The following is a 15381-nucleotide window of genomic DNA, read 5'->3' as shown; positions in this document are numbered from 1 at the left end:
GTGACTTAGGAACAAATTCCAAGAACAGAAGGCTCCTTTAAATGTAGATTCCCTGACCATTCCTGTACCCTCTAAAGACATGTATTGACATATTTCTTTTCTGGGTGCTTCCTATATACAAGCACTGGGCTAACTGTCCAAAACCAAAGGAAAATGGATCATACCATTTTCTAGAAAATGTCTAAAACCATGTTATATTTGGGGGAAAATGATGGATTATTGGGTTATTTTGTACATTCAGGTGTTGTCCCCTCCACTCAATAAGTCTCATCCAGGAATAAACTCTACCATCCACCCTATGGCTGTTAAACTTGAACTTGGAGTAAAATGTTCACCACTGTATTTCTCTAACTATCTTGGATTATGAAACGGTTTGTCTTGCAGCCTCCCTTCTGTCTGCCCCACCCTGCCGGGACACTATCATTGAAATAGAAGACACCAAACCATTACTGGCTTCTAAGGTAGGTTTCAGAGCTGATCACTGGATACAGTCAGTTTGATCATCCAGATGTCCAAGCATTTGGTGAACTCAGTCAAACATCCCTTCAGTGCAATTAGAATAGTAATCATCTAACCAACTTATTGAGGACTGAGTAAAGACCAGAATCTAAATCCTACACTCAGCAATAGTTATGAAGACATAGTGGTCTTTAACCATCACTAATCATTCATGCAGGATACTTAAAATAATGCCCATGCTCAGGCCCCCTCCTCACACCCCCAGTGAGAGAAGGACCTAGATATCAGTATATTTTCAAATAACCCCAGTGATTTTAATGTGCATGCAGGTCTGAGAACCACTGGTGTGGATAGTGTGAGTGATATAATTTGCTAGAAAGAGAAGTTTTGGGAGCAAATTTACACCATGGCAGCTTTCAGAACAGGGATGCCTGCAGGTGCCAGGTTTTCCCTTGCACGAAGTGAAGTGGCGTGGCTTTTTAATGACCCTATTTGTCAGTATAAGGGACACCCAGATTTTTATATTCACTGTGGTTTTGAAGTGAAGAAATTGGTGGAAATACTCAGACCCTATTTTAAAACCATTCCAACCACTTGTACAAGAAGGAGGGTGGGGAAAAATGCCCCAGCCCAGAAAAAAGAAAACACCAAATATCTCCCTGTTTCTTTTGGCATTTATGAGGAACTTTCACAGCATGTTTTAATGTGAAAATGGGCCAAAAAATGCACATGATTGCAGTTTAATGTGTTATGTCCATAAACAGTGCCTCAAGAAAAAAAATCTACTTCCTTCCCACTGCCTTAAACTCACTAACAATTGGACCGAATAAAATGTGGTCTCCACAGCCAGCACCAGGCAGCAGTGGGTTTGAATCTGCTCTGTGGGAATCCTATACAGTCGCAAATGACAACACCAAATTGCAAATCCCACAGGCAAAACTACTATCATCCTTTTGTAAACAACCAAAAATATTCCCAATAAGACAGTAGTAGTTTTGCGGGGAAGTTGATATACCTAAGACCCTTTCTGCAGATTTTTACAACTGCTCTGGGTAAAACACAGCTTAAGATAGTGCTCTATAATCTGCATCCAGCTTTGCCATCTACCATTGTCAATCGATCCTTATTACGTGCCTCCTGTGTGCTCAGTGGCCCTAATACAGTTGGGGAGCAGGAGAAGAATAAAGCCAATAATCTATGCCAAGATTTTCATTCATTCCTTAACAAATAGGAATGACCACTCTAGGAGGCCAAGGCAAGAGGATTGCTTAAGGCCAGCAGTTCAAGACCAGCCTGGGCGACATAATGAAACCCTGTGTCTACAAAAAGAAAAATTGAAATAGCCAGATCCAGTGGTGCATACATGTAGTCTCAGCTACTCAGGAGGCTGGGGCAGGAGGATTTCTTGAGACCAGGAGTTTGAAGTTGCAGTGAGCTATGATTACACCAATGTACTCCAGCCTGGGCAATAGAGCCAGACCCTGTCTCAAAAAATAAATAAACAACCCCCCCCAAAATGATTAGGTGACTGTAGCAACACATTATGAAAGTTGAGTTTATATCAAAGAATTAAGCATAGGCAACACAGCAGGGTCGGGAATGGTAGTATCAGTCATCCCCACTGTACTTGAAATGACTCTAATCAGCGTATTTTCCTAACACCTAGCTGAGGTATAGTGTTGATAAGAAAGGCTGTCTGTTCATCAGGGTAGACATTGGGTGTCTATGCAACATCATATGAGCAAAGTTGAGCTTCAGAAGAGCCAATGACAAGCATGCTGATGTCCTGTGTTACATGTATATGTCACGTACATGTAATGTACATGTATTTCCATATTTCCACTAACTCGAAGAAGGCTTTTTATCTAGGTAAACTCAGGGAATGTGTCAAAGCTAATGTGGTGTTGCTAGCGGCTGGATGCTGTGGCTTTGGGTGACACCGTCAGGCTTCAGAAACTCATGGCAGTGGCCCATGATGCCCATGGGTGTTCTTAACAGATGGGCTGAGCACTACTGCAAGAAAAGTGAGAAACAAATATGTATTTGGGGCAAGTTGGTCAAGTGCTAGCCAGATAGCACAGACATTCTTCTATGGCCGTCTCAACAGTTACCTTCCAATTCCAGTGCTTAAGCAGCATGTCAACAGCACTCAGCAAAATGGCTTCTCCAAGAACAGTGCATGTATGTATGATAAGAAAATGCATGAGGAGGCTGGGACTGTGGGACCTCGCTCTAAAGACTTGAATTCTTCTTTCAAATTCTTTCTATTAGAAGATTTTGGAGTGAAAGGTGACCCGTCAACCAGTATGATTGTTTTAAACCTAAGGGGAGACTCTTCTCTGCCTTTTAAAGATCCAATTCCCATGCCTTAATAATTATATCATTATTAGATATAATAAAGCAAGTCACATTGATTCCTTCTGTTACTTTTCTATGTGAACTAAAGAGCAAGTAGGCATGAGTAAATCTTCCCATAACTGTCCTAAGTATCAAAATCAGCAACTATGTCTTAAATAATGCTTTTAAAATCACAAACTATAACATTTTTGAATAGCCAAAAACAGATGTGAATAAACAGGCCCTAACAATCTGAATTCAGGAACCAGTGAGAATGTAAGAGTACTTTTGAAATAAAATCCCTCTCTCCAAAATCTTAATTCAGCTGTGATGGTTTAAACCTTTAACCCTTTGGTATGAGTCTAATGGAAAGAACTAATGTATCTGTCTGTCTCTCTGCCTGTCTTGGCAATTCTGATGTGCTGAACAAAAATCAAATTTGGAAAATAACAAGGGGCACCTACAAATGAAGTGCTGTGATTCTCTCACACAGCAGGTATGACAAGTACCCATTAGACATGAACTTGAGGTTAGGATTTCAGAAAGGGGGTCTAGACAGCATTTCGTTAAGCTGCCATTGAGGACAAGCGTGGCGACATCCCAGCAGGCACCAGGACCAAACTCGAGCCCTTTGTCCCAGCTCTTCATTCTCTCACCTCCTGGATGTGCCCCAAGGTCAGAGTGGCTTCTCGATGCAGAAATTCAAATAGAAGGATTTGGCCAGCGAGAAACTTGACATCCTCATATTAGAGCAATTTCGATGGACCAGCATGTATTTGGCATTATGACATAGGCCTGGGGGAAAACCAAGAAAAAAGTACCTATATGATGAGATCACGAACACATCCCGGACAGGGGAGTTTTTGAAGGGAAGAGAATTGGGTCAAGTTGGGGAAATACTTTAGGCAATAAATGGAATGAAAGGTCTGGAGCAGGAAAGTGGCAGCCCCAAACCTCCCTCAGTGTGATCGCTGTGTGAACAAAACGGGAGGCAGCTAATTCTATTGGAAACATGAGACAGGGCGGCCACCTCCAAGCCTTTCATTTTAATGATGTGTGTAATCCTTTTGCTTATTTTCAGAGAAGAAACCAATAAGATGTGTTCAATTATGAGAGCATCTTCACTAGAATAATTAAAATTATCCATAAAAACGTTGGTCATGTAAAGCATGTATGAAAACTAATTTCTCCTTCTCTCCTTCTCTTCTTGGGGTCTCCATATCCGTGTGACCTGTTATGTGTTTTGACCTGTCCTGACCATACATGTGCATGAGCAGCTGACAGAAAAGGTAACAATTATACACATTTTGCCACATTTAAGATGCATAGGCCCCACACGATGGCTCAATCATATAATCTCAGCACTTTGGGAGGCGGAGGTGGGAGGATCACTTGAGGCAAGGAGTTCAAGACCAGCCTGGGCAACATAGAAAGATCGTATCTCTTCAAAAAATAAAAAAGAAATTATCCAGGCATGATAGCTATAGTCCCAGCTACTCAGGAGGCTAAAGTGTGAGGATCACTTAAGCCCAGGAATTTGAGGTTGCTGTGAGCAACCACTGCACTCTAGTCAGGATGATAGAACAGGACTCTATCTTAAGAAAAAGATTGATGTATTTTCTGCCTGTAATTGATATGTAAACAAATTTTCCCTAAATCCAGGGGTGGGTTACTCTCCCATAAAGGGGAAATAAATCTGTATCTCCCTGTATAACACATAAATACATCACACACACACAGGTGCACATATACATAACACAAATAAGAAGTAGCCTTTTTGGTCTGTTCTTCCTGTCCCCCAAGACTGAATAGGAAGCCACATGACAGATGACGTTCTGTGTTTTGGACAACATCACTACTTCTGAGGGAGAGTAAAATAAGCAATGGGTGAAGCTGATAAGAGTTTATTCTTTTTTTTTTTTTTCTTTTTGAGACAGAGTCTCACTATGACACCCTTGATAGAGTGCAGTGGCGTCACAGCTCACAGCAACCTCCAACTCCTGGGCTTAAGCGATTCTCTTGCCTCCGCCTCCCAAGTAGCTGGGACTACAGGCCCCCGCCACAACGCCCGGCTATGTTTTGTTGCAGTTGCCAGTGCTGTTTTAGCTGACTGGGGCTGGGTTTGAGCCCACCACCCTCAGTATATGGGGCTGGCGCCCTACCCACTGAGCCACAGGCGCTGCCCAAGAGTCTATTCTTATTATAAACCTGAATAGGCGGCCTTGTGTACTTCAGAAATGTTCCTAAGGTGACTCTGATATGCTGTCCCTTCTGCCCAACCAAGAACCATCCTTCAAAACCAGAGCTTCTCAACCCTGGCTCCACGTAAGAATCACCTGGAGAATTTACAAAAGCACATTGGACACCCACGTCTCTCCCTGGACTGACCAAATCCCCCAGGGCAGTCACTCGTCTAAATGAACCACAATGCCTCCCTCTTTCATTCCACATTTTATAGTTGTCAGAGCTCTTTCACCTAATGATCATATTTGATATCCAGAACAACCCTCTGAGGCAGATGAAGGCAGGCAGTGTTATTATTTCCTTCCATGGATGAAGAAATTGATGCTCAGAGATGATAAACAACTTGCATAAGCTGGTATGGCTTGTAACATAAAGGAGGGAACTTGAATTAGAACCAGTTTTTCCAACTCTTAGCTTAGTAAGTGTTGGATTACAAGGCATTACTGGCTAAAAGGGCAAAGAAAATGAGATAGCAGAAATCATATATTGGAGGTTTTCTTTACATTTATGTGTATATGTATATATATATCAAGTCAGTAGGATAAAAAAAACCAGACAAATTAATAAGAAAGAAAATTATGTTAAAGACAGACGTGTCATTGGCCAAGAATGGTCATTTCACCTCAGCTTCAGAGCAGAATTGTGAATGCTTTCTACATTATGCATGTAAACAAAAGTGTGACTTTGCCTATAACAATTCCACAAGGGTCTGTTTCTTCTTACCTATCACATGTGAGTTTTCCCGTATAGGTTGGAAATCTAGGTCATTGCTAAAGATTTTTCCATTTTGATTTATGTTTAGGAAGAAGAGGTCGTGGACTGGTGGAGTAAATTTTATGCTTCCTCAGGGGAACATGAAAAATGTGGACAATATATTCAGAAAGGCTATTCCAAGCTCAAGGTACCTGGACCCATTCTGCTGTGGGTAGGGGATGAACAGTGTTAAAACTGGCCACACGCAGGGCTAAGACAACGACTGAAAGATCCCTTGGTGGATGCTAATGGGAAGGGGCCAGGGGCACCTCTGACCTCCGAGAGAGTCCCCTCTCATGGGTTTTGGCTTTGCTGAGATCCCAGGACTAGAGGACAGCTATTGAGCCATGGCTACATGACTGCCACTCTGGGGCTTGGAGTCATCTGGCAGAGGGTTGGGAATGGTTGTCATCACACTAATTGGTCCCAAATGATCCAGTTTGACTCAGGGAGACCCAGAAGTCATACTGCTCTTTGCAGAACAACATGGGATGTCAACAAGCTTCTTCGTGTTCTCTGGACAGACATTGGTTTCACTAGCTGAAAAGTTGATTCTGTCACATGTATACAGCATAAAATCACAACTGTGGGAACATGTGTCCAGGAGGAAGAAGAGCTCTTGAGCTGGCAGGGCTGGCTGTCTTTCATCTCACTGTCAATGTTTTGAGTTTTCCAATTCTTCATTCAGTTTTTCAGCCTGTAATGCGCTCAAGTAGAAGCAAATGTTAAAGTTTTCAGAACAATATATACGAGGGGGAAAAAATACTTTAAATTGAGGACTGTCTAGTCACTAAAATAATTTTCCCCATCACAAGTGCCATAACCCTTTCACGTGATTGTCACAACCTCTCAGTGTAGTATAAGAAACACTAGCACGTAAAGAACAATTAATTTAGAAATGTGATCAAACTGGGTTGGGGGATCAGTTTCACAGCCCTTCCTTTCTCCCTCCCTCCCGGCTCCACGTAGTTCTGAGACTCCCCCTGCACCTACATTTGTCTTCTCCTGGTGCTGAGTAGGGTCCCGTGGTGTGGATATACCACAGTTTGTACATCCGTTCTCCTGACCTCCTTGTGATGAAGCTGCTGTGGACATTCTTATACCGTGTGGATGTATTTTCATTTCCCTTCAGTAAATACCTAGGAAAGGAATTTCTGGATCGCCACATCGGTGGCTCTTTAACTCCATAAGAGACTTCCCGACATTTTCTTAAGTGATTGTATTGTTTTCCGCTCTCCCCAGCGGTTGGAGAGTTCTGGCTGCTCCATCCACATCGCCATGCCCCGCCTCCTGCGGTATCCTCAGTCTTTTTGATTTTAGACTCCATCTGCATTTGAATTTGTTGATGGTTTTCAGATATATGATTGCGAACTAGAGGATATAACCGAATTTGAGGGCCTGACAGACTTCTCAGATACTTTCAAGTTGTACCGAGGCAAATCCGATGAGAATGAAGATCCTTCTGTGGTAGGAGAGTTTAAGGTCAGTAAAATGTGTATTGCCCTGTTTAAAATTTACCTTTATTTTATCTATCAACCTAGGATAAAGGACAACCAAGCTCTGGGACAGGGATATGTCCTCTAGTCTCTGAAGGATGCTGGAAGATGCTACGAGGGGGCACGGGGACAGCCAGGGCACTCAAGGCCATTTTCAGTCTCTTCCCTTCTCCTGGCTCGCGCTCTCAGCCACTCCTGAGTCCCACAGGTTCCTTCAAGGTCTAGTTCTTCCTCCCTGTCCCACTGCAGGATCACAGTGGCAACCTCCCAACGGACTGTCCTTGTCACCTTTCCTGTCCCACTGCAGTCCAGCCTTCATGCAACCAAACCTGATCCTATTTCTCGATGGCTTAAAGACATCGCTTGAGTTTCCACAGGATCAAGTCTCAACTCCTTGCAGAGGCAGAGCCTGCCTTTCACAAGCTACGTGTCCCCCAGCCACCCTCCCTCTCACACCCCACCCTTCAGCCTGGGAGAGCCTGTCCCAAGCCCCAAACACACCTTGTCCTATCACTACTTGGAGACTTGGGACAGGCTCTTCTTCCTTCCTGGGAGCCCTCCCTTCCCCCTTTGTGGTGTGACAAAGCCCTATTCATTCTTTTAGTGCCAGCTCAAATGTCACAGCCTTTGTCAAGTGCTCCCTGATTGCTTCGGGCAGCGTGACTCAGTCCACTCTGGGCTCCCACAGGTCTGGGTTCGTGTGGCTGTGAAAGCACCTTTTACATTGTCTGTATCTGCGGGTCCGATCTCTCTCCCTGCAGCCACACGTGGCAGAGCCATGGCAGATGTGCTGCTCCTTCTTAATCTTTTGCCGCCCGCAGACGTTGTTAATGGAGCAGAGGTTGTGCGCTCCCCCCCCTTCTCCAGTGCTTCTTATTTCCCACCAGCACCCCCAATAGCACATCCTGTGCCACACCGGTTTCCTGGAGTTCATTTTTGGGTCCCAATACCTGGCGCGTAATGGAGGCTTATTTCCTGCTGAAGACCCCTGGAACTAGGATTCTCACCTTCTAGATAACCAGCATCAGTGCTTTCTCCTGTACTTAAGCTGCTGTCAAGACAAAAGATGTGACCTCTGCAGTGAGCCTGCTGGCTCACTCATTCAAGAAATATTTCTTGTGCCCCCTGTGTGCCTCGCCCTGTGATGAGCAAAACCCAGTGGGCCCTGAGGAAGCTCACAGTCTAGTGAATGATATAGGCAATAAACAGACCCAAAGCGGAGGTCAGGGCTGAGTGCAGGGCAGAGACCTGCAGGGGCGTGTGCTACACAGGGGCAATCGGGGAGGTTTCCTGAAAGAAGGGACACCTTTCAGCTGAGATCTGAAGGATGGATAGGAATTTGCCTGGGAGTGGCCGGGGGTGTGCAGGGGTGATGCAGGAAAAGGAAACCCACCCTTGGTACTTCATTGGGTTTAAAAATAATTACTGTTATTCCTTTCTTCAAATAGGCAGCTGCTCCTCCCTTCTGACCGCGTCCTCTCCACCGCAGTGGCCCACGCCACCTCCACCTGTCACTGGGGTTCTCATCTGGCCTCCCTGCTTCTGCCTTGCTCTCTCTTCTCCATGGTGATCCCTCACATAATTACTTTGTAATCACTTCAATTTCCCTACTGGAAATACACAGGTTGTCCCTTTCACAAAGGGCGGCCCTCCATCACCCAGTCTCACAGCTGCAGCCATGATTCCACCCGTGTGTCTCTCTCAGGGCTCCTTCCGAATCTACCCCCTGTCGGATGACCCCAGCGTGCCGGCCCCTCCCAGGCAGTTTCGGGAATTACCTGACAGCGTCCCACAGGAATGCACGGTTAGGATTTACATTGTTCGAGGCTTAGAGCTTCAGCCCCAGGACAACAATGGCCTGGTAAGAGTTTGGGTGTGGGGCCTTCTCCTGTAGCAAGATAATTATAGTCATCAGCTGCAATAATTGTCATGTTCTTTCTTTCTGGGCGTCTGTTATCTCACTAGGGGAAAGATACTCTATCTAAACAATGTATTTGGGAGGATTGTCCTGATGGGGATTTATCTAAGAGCTTGCGGGGCCTTAAGGTCCTCTGGTTCATCCTTCTCATCTTACAGGTGTGAGTTGGGACAAGATTTGCCCCAGTCACACTGGCGGGCGTGAACAGAGCCCGGCTCCCCTGCCCCCAACTACTGGCTGCACGCCACCCAGAGGGGAGTGTCGCTCTGGCCTCGTCTTAGGCTCACAGGTGCCACAGTGGCCCCCTTGTCATCAGCTGGGAGCAGGCATGAAGAGAAGCCCAGTCTGTCCCAGAACTTGACTTCAACCTCACCCTATGGTCGTGTAATACTTGTTTTGTCCTTGTAGTGTGACCCTTACATAAAAATAACCCTGGGCAAGAAAGTCATCGAAGACCGAGACCACTACATTCCCAACACTCTCAACCCAGTCTTTGGCAGGTAATGTACATTTGTAAACATTTTCCTGTCATTCCTGTCTTCACGGAGAATGTGTGAAGGATGTCATGTGCGCCCATCCCTGGTCTAGGCCCTGAAACCGTAATCATGAACCAAACGTGCTAGTCAGGAGAGCGGGTACTACCCAGGTAAATAAATGCACAAATAAAAGATTTCATGGAAGTGAAAAGTGCTGTTAAAGAAAGAAGTCAGGAGATGGGCTTCTCTGAGGAGGGATTTGCTCTGTGACCTTGGTGGGTGGAAGGACAGATCTATTAACAGGCCCAGGAGTCTCATAAGCTTGTGAGTTCTACACAACGAAGGCAGGTGCGGTGCCGTAACTGTAGCAACACATTGTTCTCACATCCTGATCTATTTGGGGTCTGTTTTCTGGGACATTTGAGTCCACCATTTTGATCCAGTGAACATACTATTGACTCTTACCAAAACTGAAGAGGGAGGAGAAAGTGATGGGGTCAAAATACCCTGCTCCACCTGTGGTCTGTTCCCAGAGATCCTATTATTTTTTTCATTGTAACAACTCTGGACTTGTTTCTGGACTGTGATGAACCATCTCGAGTGACCAAATCCAAGTAATCTCTAAACAGAACTGGCATTTTTCAGCTATAAACAACTTCCGCATTTAAAAGGAGATAATATTTGCTGGGCATTTCAAAATCTCAAAAATCTCACCACTCTGAGGTGCTATTATCCCTATTTTACACCAGAGGAAACTGAGGCACTGAGTGAGGACCCCATCCCAGCCCATCTGACCCAGTCTGTTGACTTCAATGCTGCTTGCTTTGCTGCTGCCATGGCCGATTTGCATCCCCGTGTCAGGGCAGGGCAGAGATTAGCAGCCAACTCTCTAGGTGAGAGAAGCAGGGCTTCTGGGCTCTGTGGACAGAGCTGCTGAGTCTTGGAGCCTGGATTTAGGGAGGAATTTCTGATTCCAAGGCCTGTGCTTCTTCAGCCCCCTTGGTGATGTTTCATGTACATGAAGAAACCATCGTCTGTAGAAAAATGTCCTTTATTGAAGACATTGGTGAAAATGGTGTGATTTTCCCAGAACCTTGCTGAGGACATTGTGCTCTTGTTTGCCTTGTGGCCCGTGTTTGTGCTGGTGGCTTTCTTACCTTCCCCATGCACGTTTTTCCTACTCAGGCTTGTTGGTTTGTGCCCTTACACACGGCATTCTCTCATGTGACACACACACACATCCTGTCATCACTCAAAGTCTCTCAAGGCACACACACAGCACTCTCACACAGCCTGCACACTCAGCCCCCACGCATGTGTGAATGCACACGCCCCCACCCCCCTGTGCTGTGTGCCCCAGGCCTCTTGCCGAGGCTGGGGAGTGGAAGTAATCCTCTGGCACAGCAATATGATCATTTGCCTTTTCTTCCGTTGATCCAGCCCTGAGGTCTAGACAGGAAAAGGCACGCAGGGCAGGAAGGAGGGCTCCTTGAGGGGGACGGGGAGGCAGGGGAAGCCAGCTTGGAAGGGAGAAAGGCAGCCCTGTCTCAATCATGCGTCTCAGAGGAGCCAAGTGAGAGCTTAATTAAGTGGCAGGAAAAGACTTACTTGGAGCCACCCTGGGAGGAAGCGATGCTGTCAGGCTCCGCTCAGCCAATCACCACCTGGCAGGCACCAGCCGGCTACTGTCCCAGGGGGTGGGCCCAGTGCTCTGCAACCCCTCAGCCAGCTCCAGGCCTATAGCCTCAGTCTTAGGGGGTGGCTTGCTTCTCTGCAGAGATTCTGGGGGCCTCTGGAACAGGAATTGAGAAAAAGCAGCCTTTCCTGTCTGCATGGCCACCATTCTGCATATTCCTGTCACATCATGTATTCTCCAGATCATATTCAAAAGAATGTCAGTAAGGAAAAAAAAAAAAGAAAGAAAATTAAGACCTTCCCTGAGATATTAATTGATGTTCTAAGAAAAAAAGAACCAATATTCCTTAGTCAAACCAAGACACATAAAAAAAAATAAAAAAATAAAAAAATCCAAGACACATGAGTTAAAAAAGATTATGATTGCAGGACTTCTCAGAGCCTTTAGTTTATCTAGAGGAAATCCAAAAGAAGTAGTTCTCGGCCTTATTTCATCAGACAATTATTTTTCTCAGAGGACATATATTACCTGTCCTTTGGAATCTGGTATTGGCTATGTGACATTATGGGGCATGTGTGGGTATGGTGCTTCACCTGTGATCATGTGGCTACCTGCCTCCTGCAGGCCTTTGCCACCAGAGTCCGATGAAGTTGCTGTAGGATTGTTGAGGAGACGTCCTCAAGCTTTCTCCAAAGCTTCACTGACACACAGCCTTCTGTTCAAGTGGGTCAACACTACTGGCACTTTGGGCAGGAACAGTCCACACACCAGAATGTAGGAAGGAGGGAAGGAGACAGAGGGAGAGAGGAGGCTTCTCACAGTTTTTTCTTTCAACAAAATATACTGGGAGAAGTAAGTACCTCTGTGGGCAGAATCCAACACCCAGTGGAAGCTTATGCTGTCCACGTTAGCACCCTCTGGATCCCAATATTCACCTACCACAGGGAGTACTGTTTGGTTCTTTATCTTGATCCCAGAAGGGCATGCATTTTAATGCAGTTTCTATAGAAAATCTTTCAGGAACCAAAGCCAATGGCGAACCCAAAGGGTCTGTGGGGAGGCAGGAACCATCTGGGCACCCTGTATATCACACCACACAGTGGATTCCACTCACACACACACCTGTGCCCCTGCACGGTGAGTCAAAGGTGTTCCATGGAGTAGCAGGCCCTGGGGGGCAGAGGAGGGATCATGGTAGCGGCACAGATAGAGGACTACAAACCAGGGCACTTGTGCCTTGCTAATCTCCCAGCCAGCTAGAGATGCTCAGATGACCCAGCAGGCATGTGGCGATCATAAAGTTGATGATGTTATAGTGCATTACTGTTAGTATCCTGACGTTTGAGAAATGTACCCATGCCACATGCTTTCTGAACATTTCTTCATGCAACCCTTGTAACAATACTGGATGGTAGACATTATTATCACCATTTTACAGATGAGAAAGCTGAGCCCAAAGAAGTTAAGTAACTGGCCTAGAGTCCCACAGCTAGCGAGCAGCAGAGGGAGCTTCAAACCTAGGTTTTTAAGACCCACGGTCTTCTCCTGAGCAAGCAGGCAATGTTCTGTTACGAGTGTGTGCTTTTTTCCCCTTCTCCCCATGCACCACCACTCACCGTGGCTATCCCGGTCAGATACTCTCCTCTCACAGCCATGGTCACTGCCTGAGGATGCTTTGCAGAGAGCCCCAGTTTTTGTGGGGTACCTGGATGGGTTGTGGAGATTCTAACCTTACGTTTGTTTATTTAGAATGTATGAAGTGAACTGTTACTTACCTCAAGAAAAAGACCTGAAAATTTCTGTCTATGATTACGACACCTTTACCCGTGATGAGAAGGTGGGAGAAACAATTATTGATCTGGAGAACCGATTCCTTTCCCGGTTTGGGGCCCACTGCGGTATACCTGAGCAATATTGCGTGTAAGTTGCCCCAAGTCATAAATGAGGCCTTTGGCTCCATCTGACATTCACACCTGGGCAGTTGTGGCTCTCCACCTTAGTGTCTTTCCTCCACTGCTCCTTTCAACTGCCGAATGCCGTTTTCAATAATAGGATTGTCTTAGGGAGAATCAGGGCCACCATGTTGCCCAAGTTCACATCGCAGTCCGTATAAAATGGGGCCTGCTGGAGCGGTGCCACACGCTGGTGGTGGCAAATGTCACAGCTTGGAGAGCCAGTCCCCTCACACCCACTCTTTGAGTCTCTCCTGGTTGTCAGAGATTGAGAACTGGCAAGGTTTGCAGGAATTCCCTGCCCCTGGGCAACAGGGATTTCTTCCCCCTCCTCCAAATTGAACGCTTTTGTGACGTCCCTCTTCCTCTGCCCCCTACACGGTGTCTTTCTGCAGTAGCTAAGGAAGTGTACCTTGCGATTTCTAGCTTGTGAGTTTGCCTATTCTGACCATGGTGATCTGGGTCAAACTCATCACCTTTACAGAGGAGGAGACGGAGGGGTAAATAACTAAAAAATAATAATAATTGGCTGAGGCCAAAATAACATGTGGATTTTAGGCCTCTGAAATGGATTTGTAGCAAAATCCAAAGTAGAGAGCACATTTCCTGCTCCTGTTACAGAGAAGCGCGTGGAAGTACGTGAGTGTGTGTGAGAGCGAGCAAGGAGAACCTGTGGGTCCTGCACTAACCCCGGGACCTGTGGTGGTGTTCACAGTTCTGGAGTCAATACTTGGCGAGATCAATTGAGACCCACACAGTTGCTTCAAAATGTAGCCAGATTCAAAGGCTTCCCACAACCCATCCTTTCCGAAGATGGAAGTAGAATCAGATATGGAGGACGAGACTACAGTTTGGATGAATTTGGTGAGCACAGAGCTGGGGATTGTAGACTGGTACAAAGTGTAATAACCTTTTTATTTATGTGGCTGGCTTTGGTGGAGTGGGGAAGACAGAGCAGTGCCCTAATTATACCATAAGAGACTCTAAACAACAGCCACACTCTAGTGGAGTTTTTACCACATTCTCTTGTCTGTCTTACGCTCCACTCACCCTTGTTAGGTCATAGCAATTTGAGCTGTGAACACAAAGTTCTAGGAATCCCTTAATTTCCACATAATAGACCAATCAGCTCAAAAATGCTCAGATAGTGGTGCAAAAATTTCTCTTCTAAGTTTATTCTATCATTTATTCCAACCCTTCTCTGAGAAGGCTCGGGGATGCTGGGAGTTGGTTTGAAGAGCCCACTAAGTTCCCATTAGGCTCATGTCCAGGCTTGGGGCCTTGCTCTTTCCCAAGCAGTAATTTATTAATACAAGCCATCCTGACACATGAACCATTAGCCACACTATGACACAAATAGAAAGAGGCTTCATGGAGCATAAGAGCTATGGTATGCTTCATATTTTGTAAGGGGAAGGGATACCCAGAGGGGGTGGTAGTGGGGCTGACCTTCAACGGTGCTGGATTCCCTGTGGGAATACCCAGGGCAAGCTGAGCAAAGACATATGGGAGAGAAGGTGCTTCCTGATCCTGAACTTGGTTCTTGACATCGTAATTTAACTATGTTTTGTCTTTCCATTTGAAAGAGGACTTTTAGTCCTTATCAGGGATGATTAGATGCTGAAGGAATGCTAAAGTGTGAACTTGCAAAAGCAGTTGGAAATAAACTGGAAAGTAACATGATCTAGTGTTTTAGGGTGCCCCCAAATAATCAAGAAGCTGCCCTCCAAAATATCTGTATCGGCCATGGGGATTATCCTTATTATTTTTGTTACAATTACCCCAATACTTAGCAACTGAAAACAACTAGTTTGTTTTGCTCACAATTTTGTGGCTCAGCTGAGCAGTTCTCACTTAAAGTCGCTCACGTGGTAGTATTGAGATGTCACGCAGGCTGCTGTTATCTGAAGGTTCTGCTGAGGGGGAGCCATCCAGGCTCACACTCGAGGCCATTGCGGGGGCCTCTCAGCTGAGGACTAACGCACCTGCATGGGCCTCTTCTGCAGGCAGTCTGCGGATGTGTTTGCTCTTCACCTGGTGGATGGCTTCCCAGACGGAGTGCCCCAGGAGCACCAGGCAGGAGCTTTGCAGCCTCTCGTGTCCAGGCTGC

At 45.9% G+C, this 15381-nt stretch overlaps 1 protein-coding gene across 2 annotated transcripts in view; it reads left to right on the top strand.

The window, feature by feature from the left end:
- The window catches only part of MYOF (myoferlin), a 166125-nt gene that overhangs the window by 134237 nt on the left and 16507 nt on the right, over window positions 1–15381 (top strand). For both annotated transcript variants that reach the window (XM_053582730.1, XM_053582731.1), the window contains 8 exons: window positions 385–461; window positions 4074–4085; window positions 5843–5941; window positions 7150–7275; window positions 8995–9150; window positions 9616–9707; window positions 13069–13239; window positions 13987–14135. In XM_053582730.1, coding sequence (XP_053438705.1) covers window positions 385–461; window positions 4074–4085; window positions 5843–5941; window positions 7150–7275; window positions 8995–9150; window positions 9616–9707; window positions 13069–13239; window positions 13987–14135 — 882 coding nt within the window. The remainder of the gene's footprint in view (window positions 1–384; window positions 462–4073; window positions 4086–5842; window positions 5942–7149; window positions 7276–8994; window positions 9151–9615; window positions 9708–13068; window positions 13240–13986; window positions 14136–15381) is intronic.

The sequence above is a fragment of the Nycticebus coucang genome, chromosome 3 (genome assembly GCF_027406575.1).
Source record: "Nycticebus coucang isolate mNycCou1 chromosome 3, mNycCou1.pri, whole genome shotgun sequence".
Lineage (NCBI taxonomy): Eukaryota > Metazoa > Chordata > Mammalia > Primates > Lorisidae > Nycticebus > Nycticebus coucang.
Note: the sequence above shows the minus strand (reverse complement) of the source record. Positions and strands in the feature narration are given on the sequence as shown.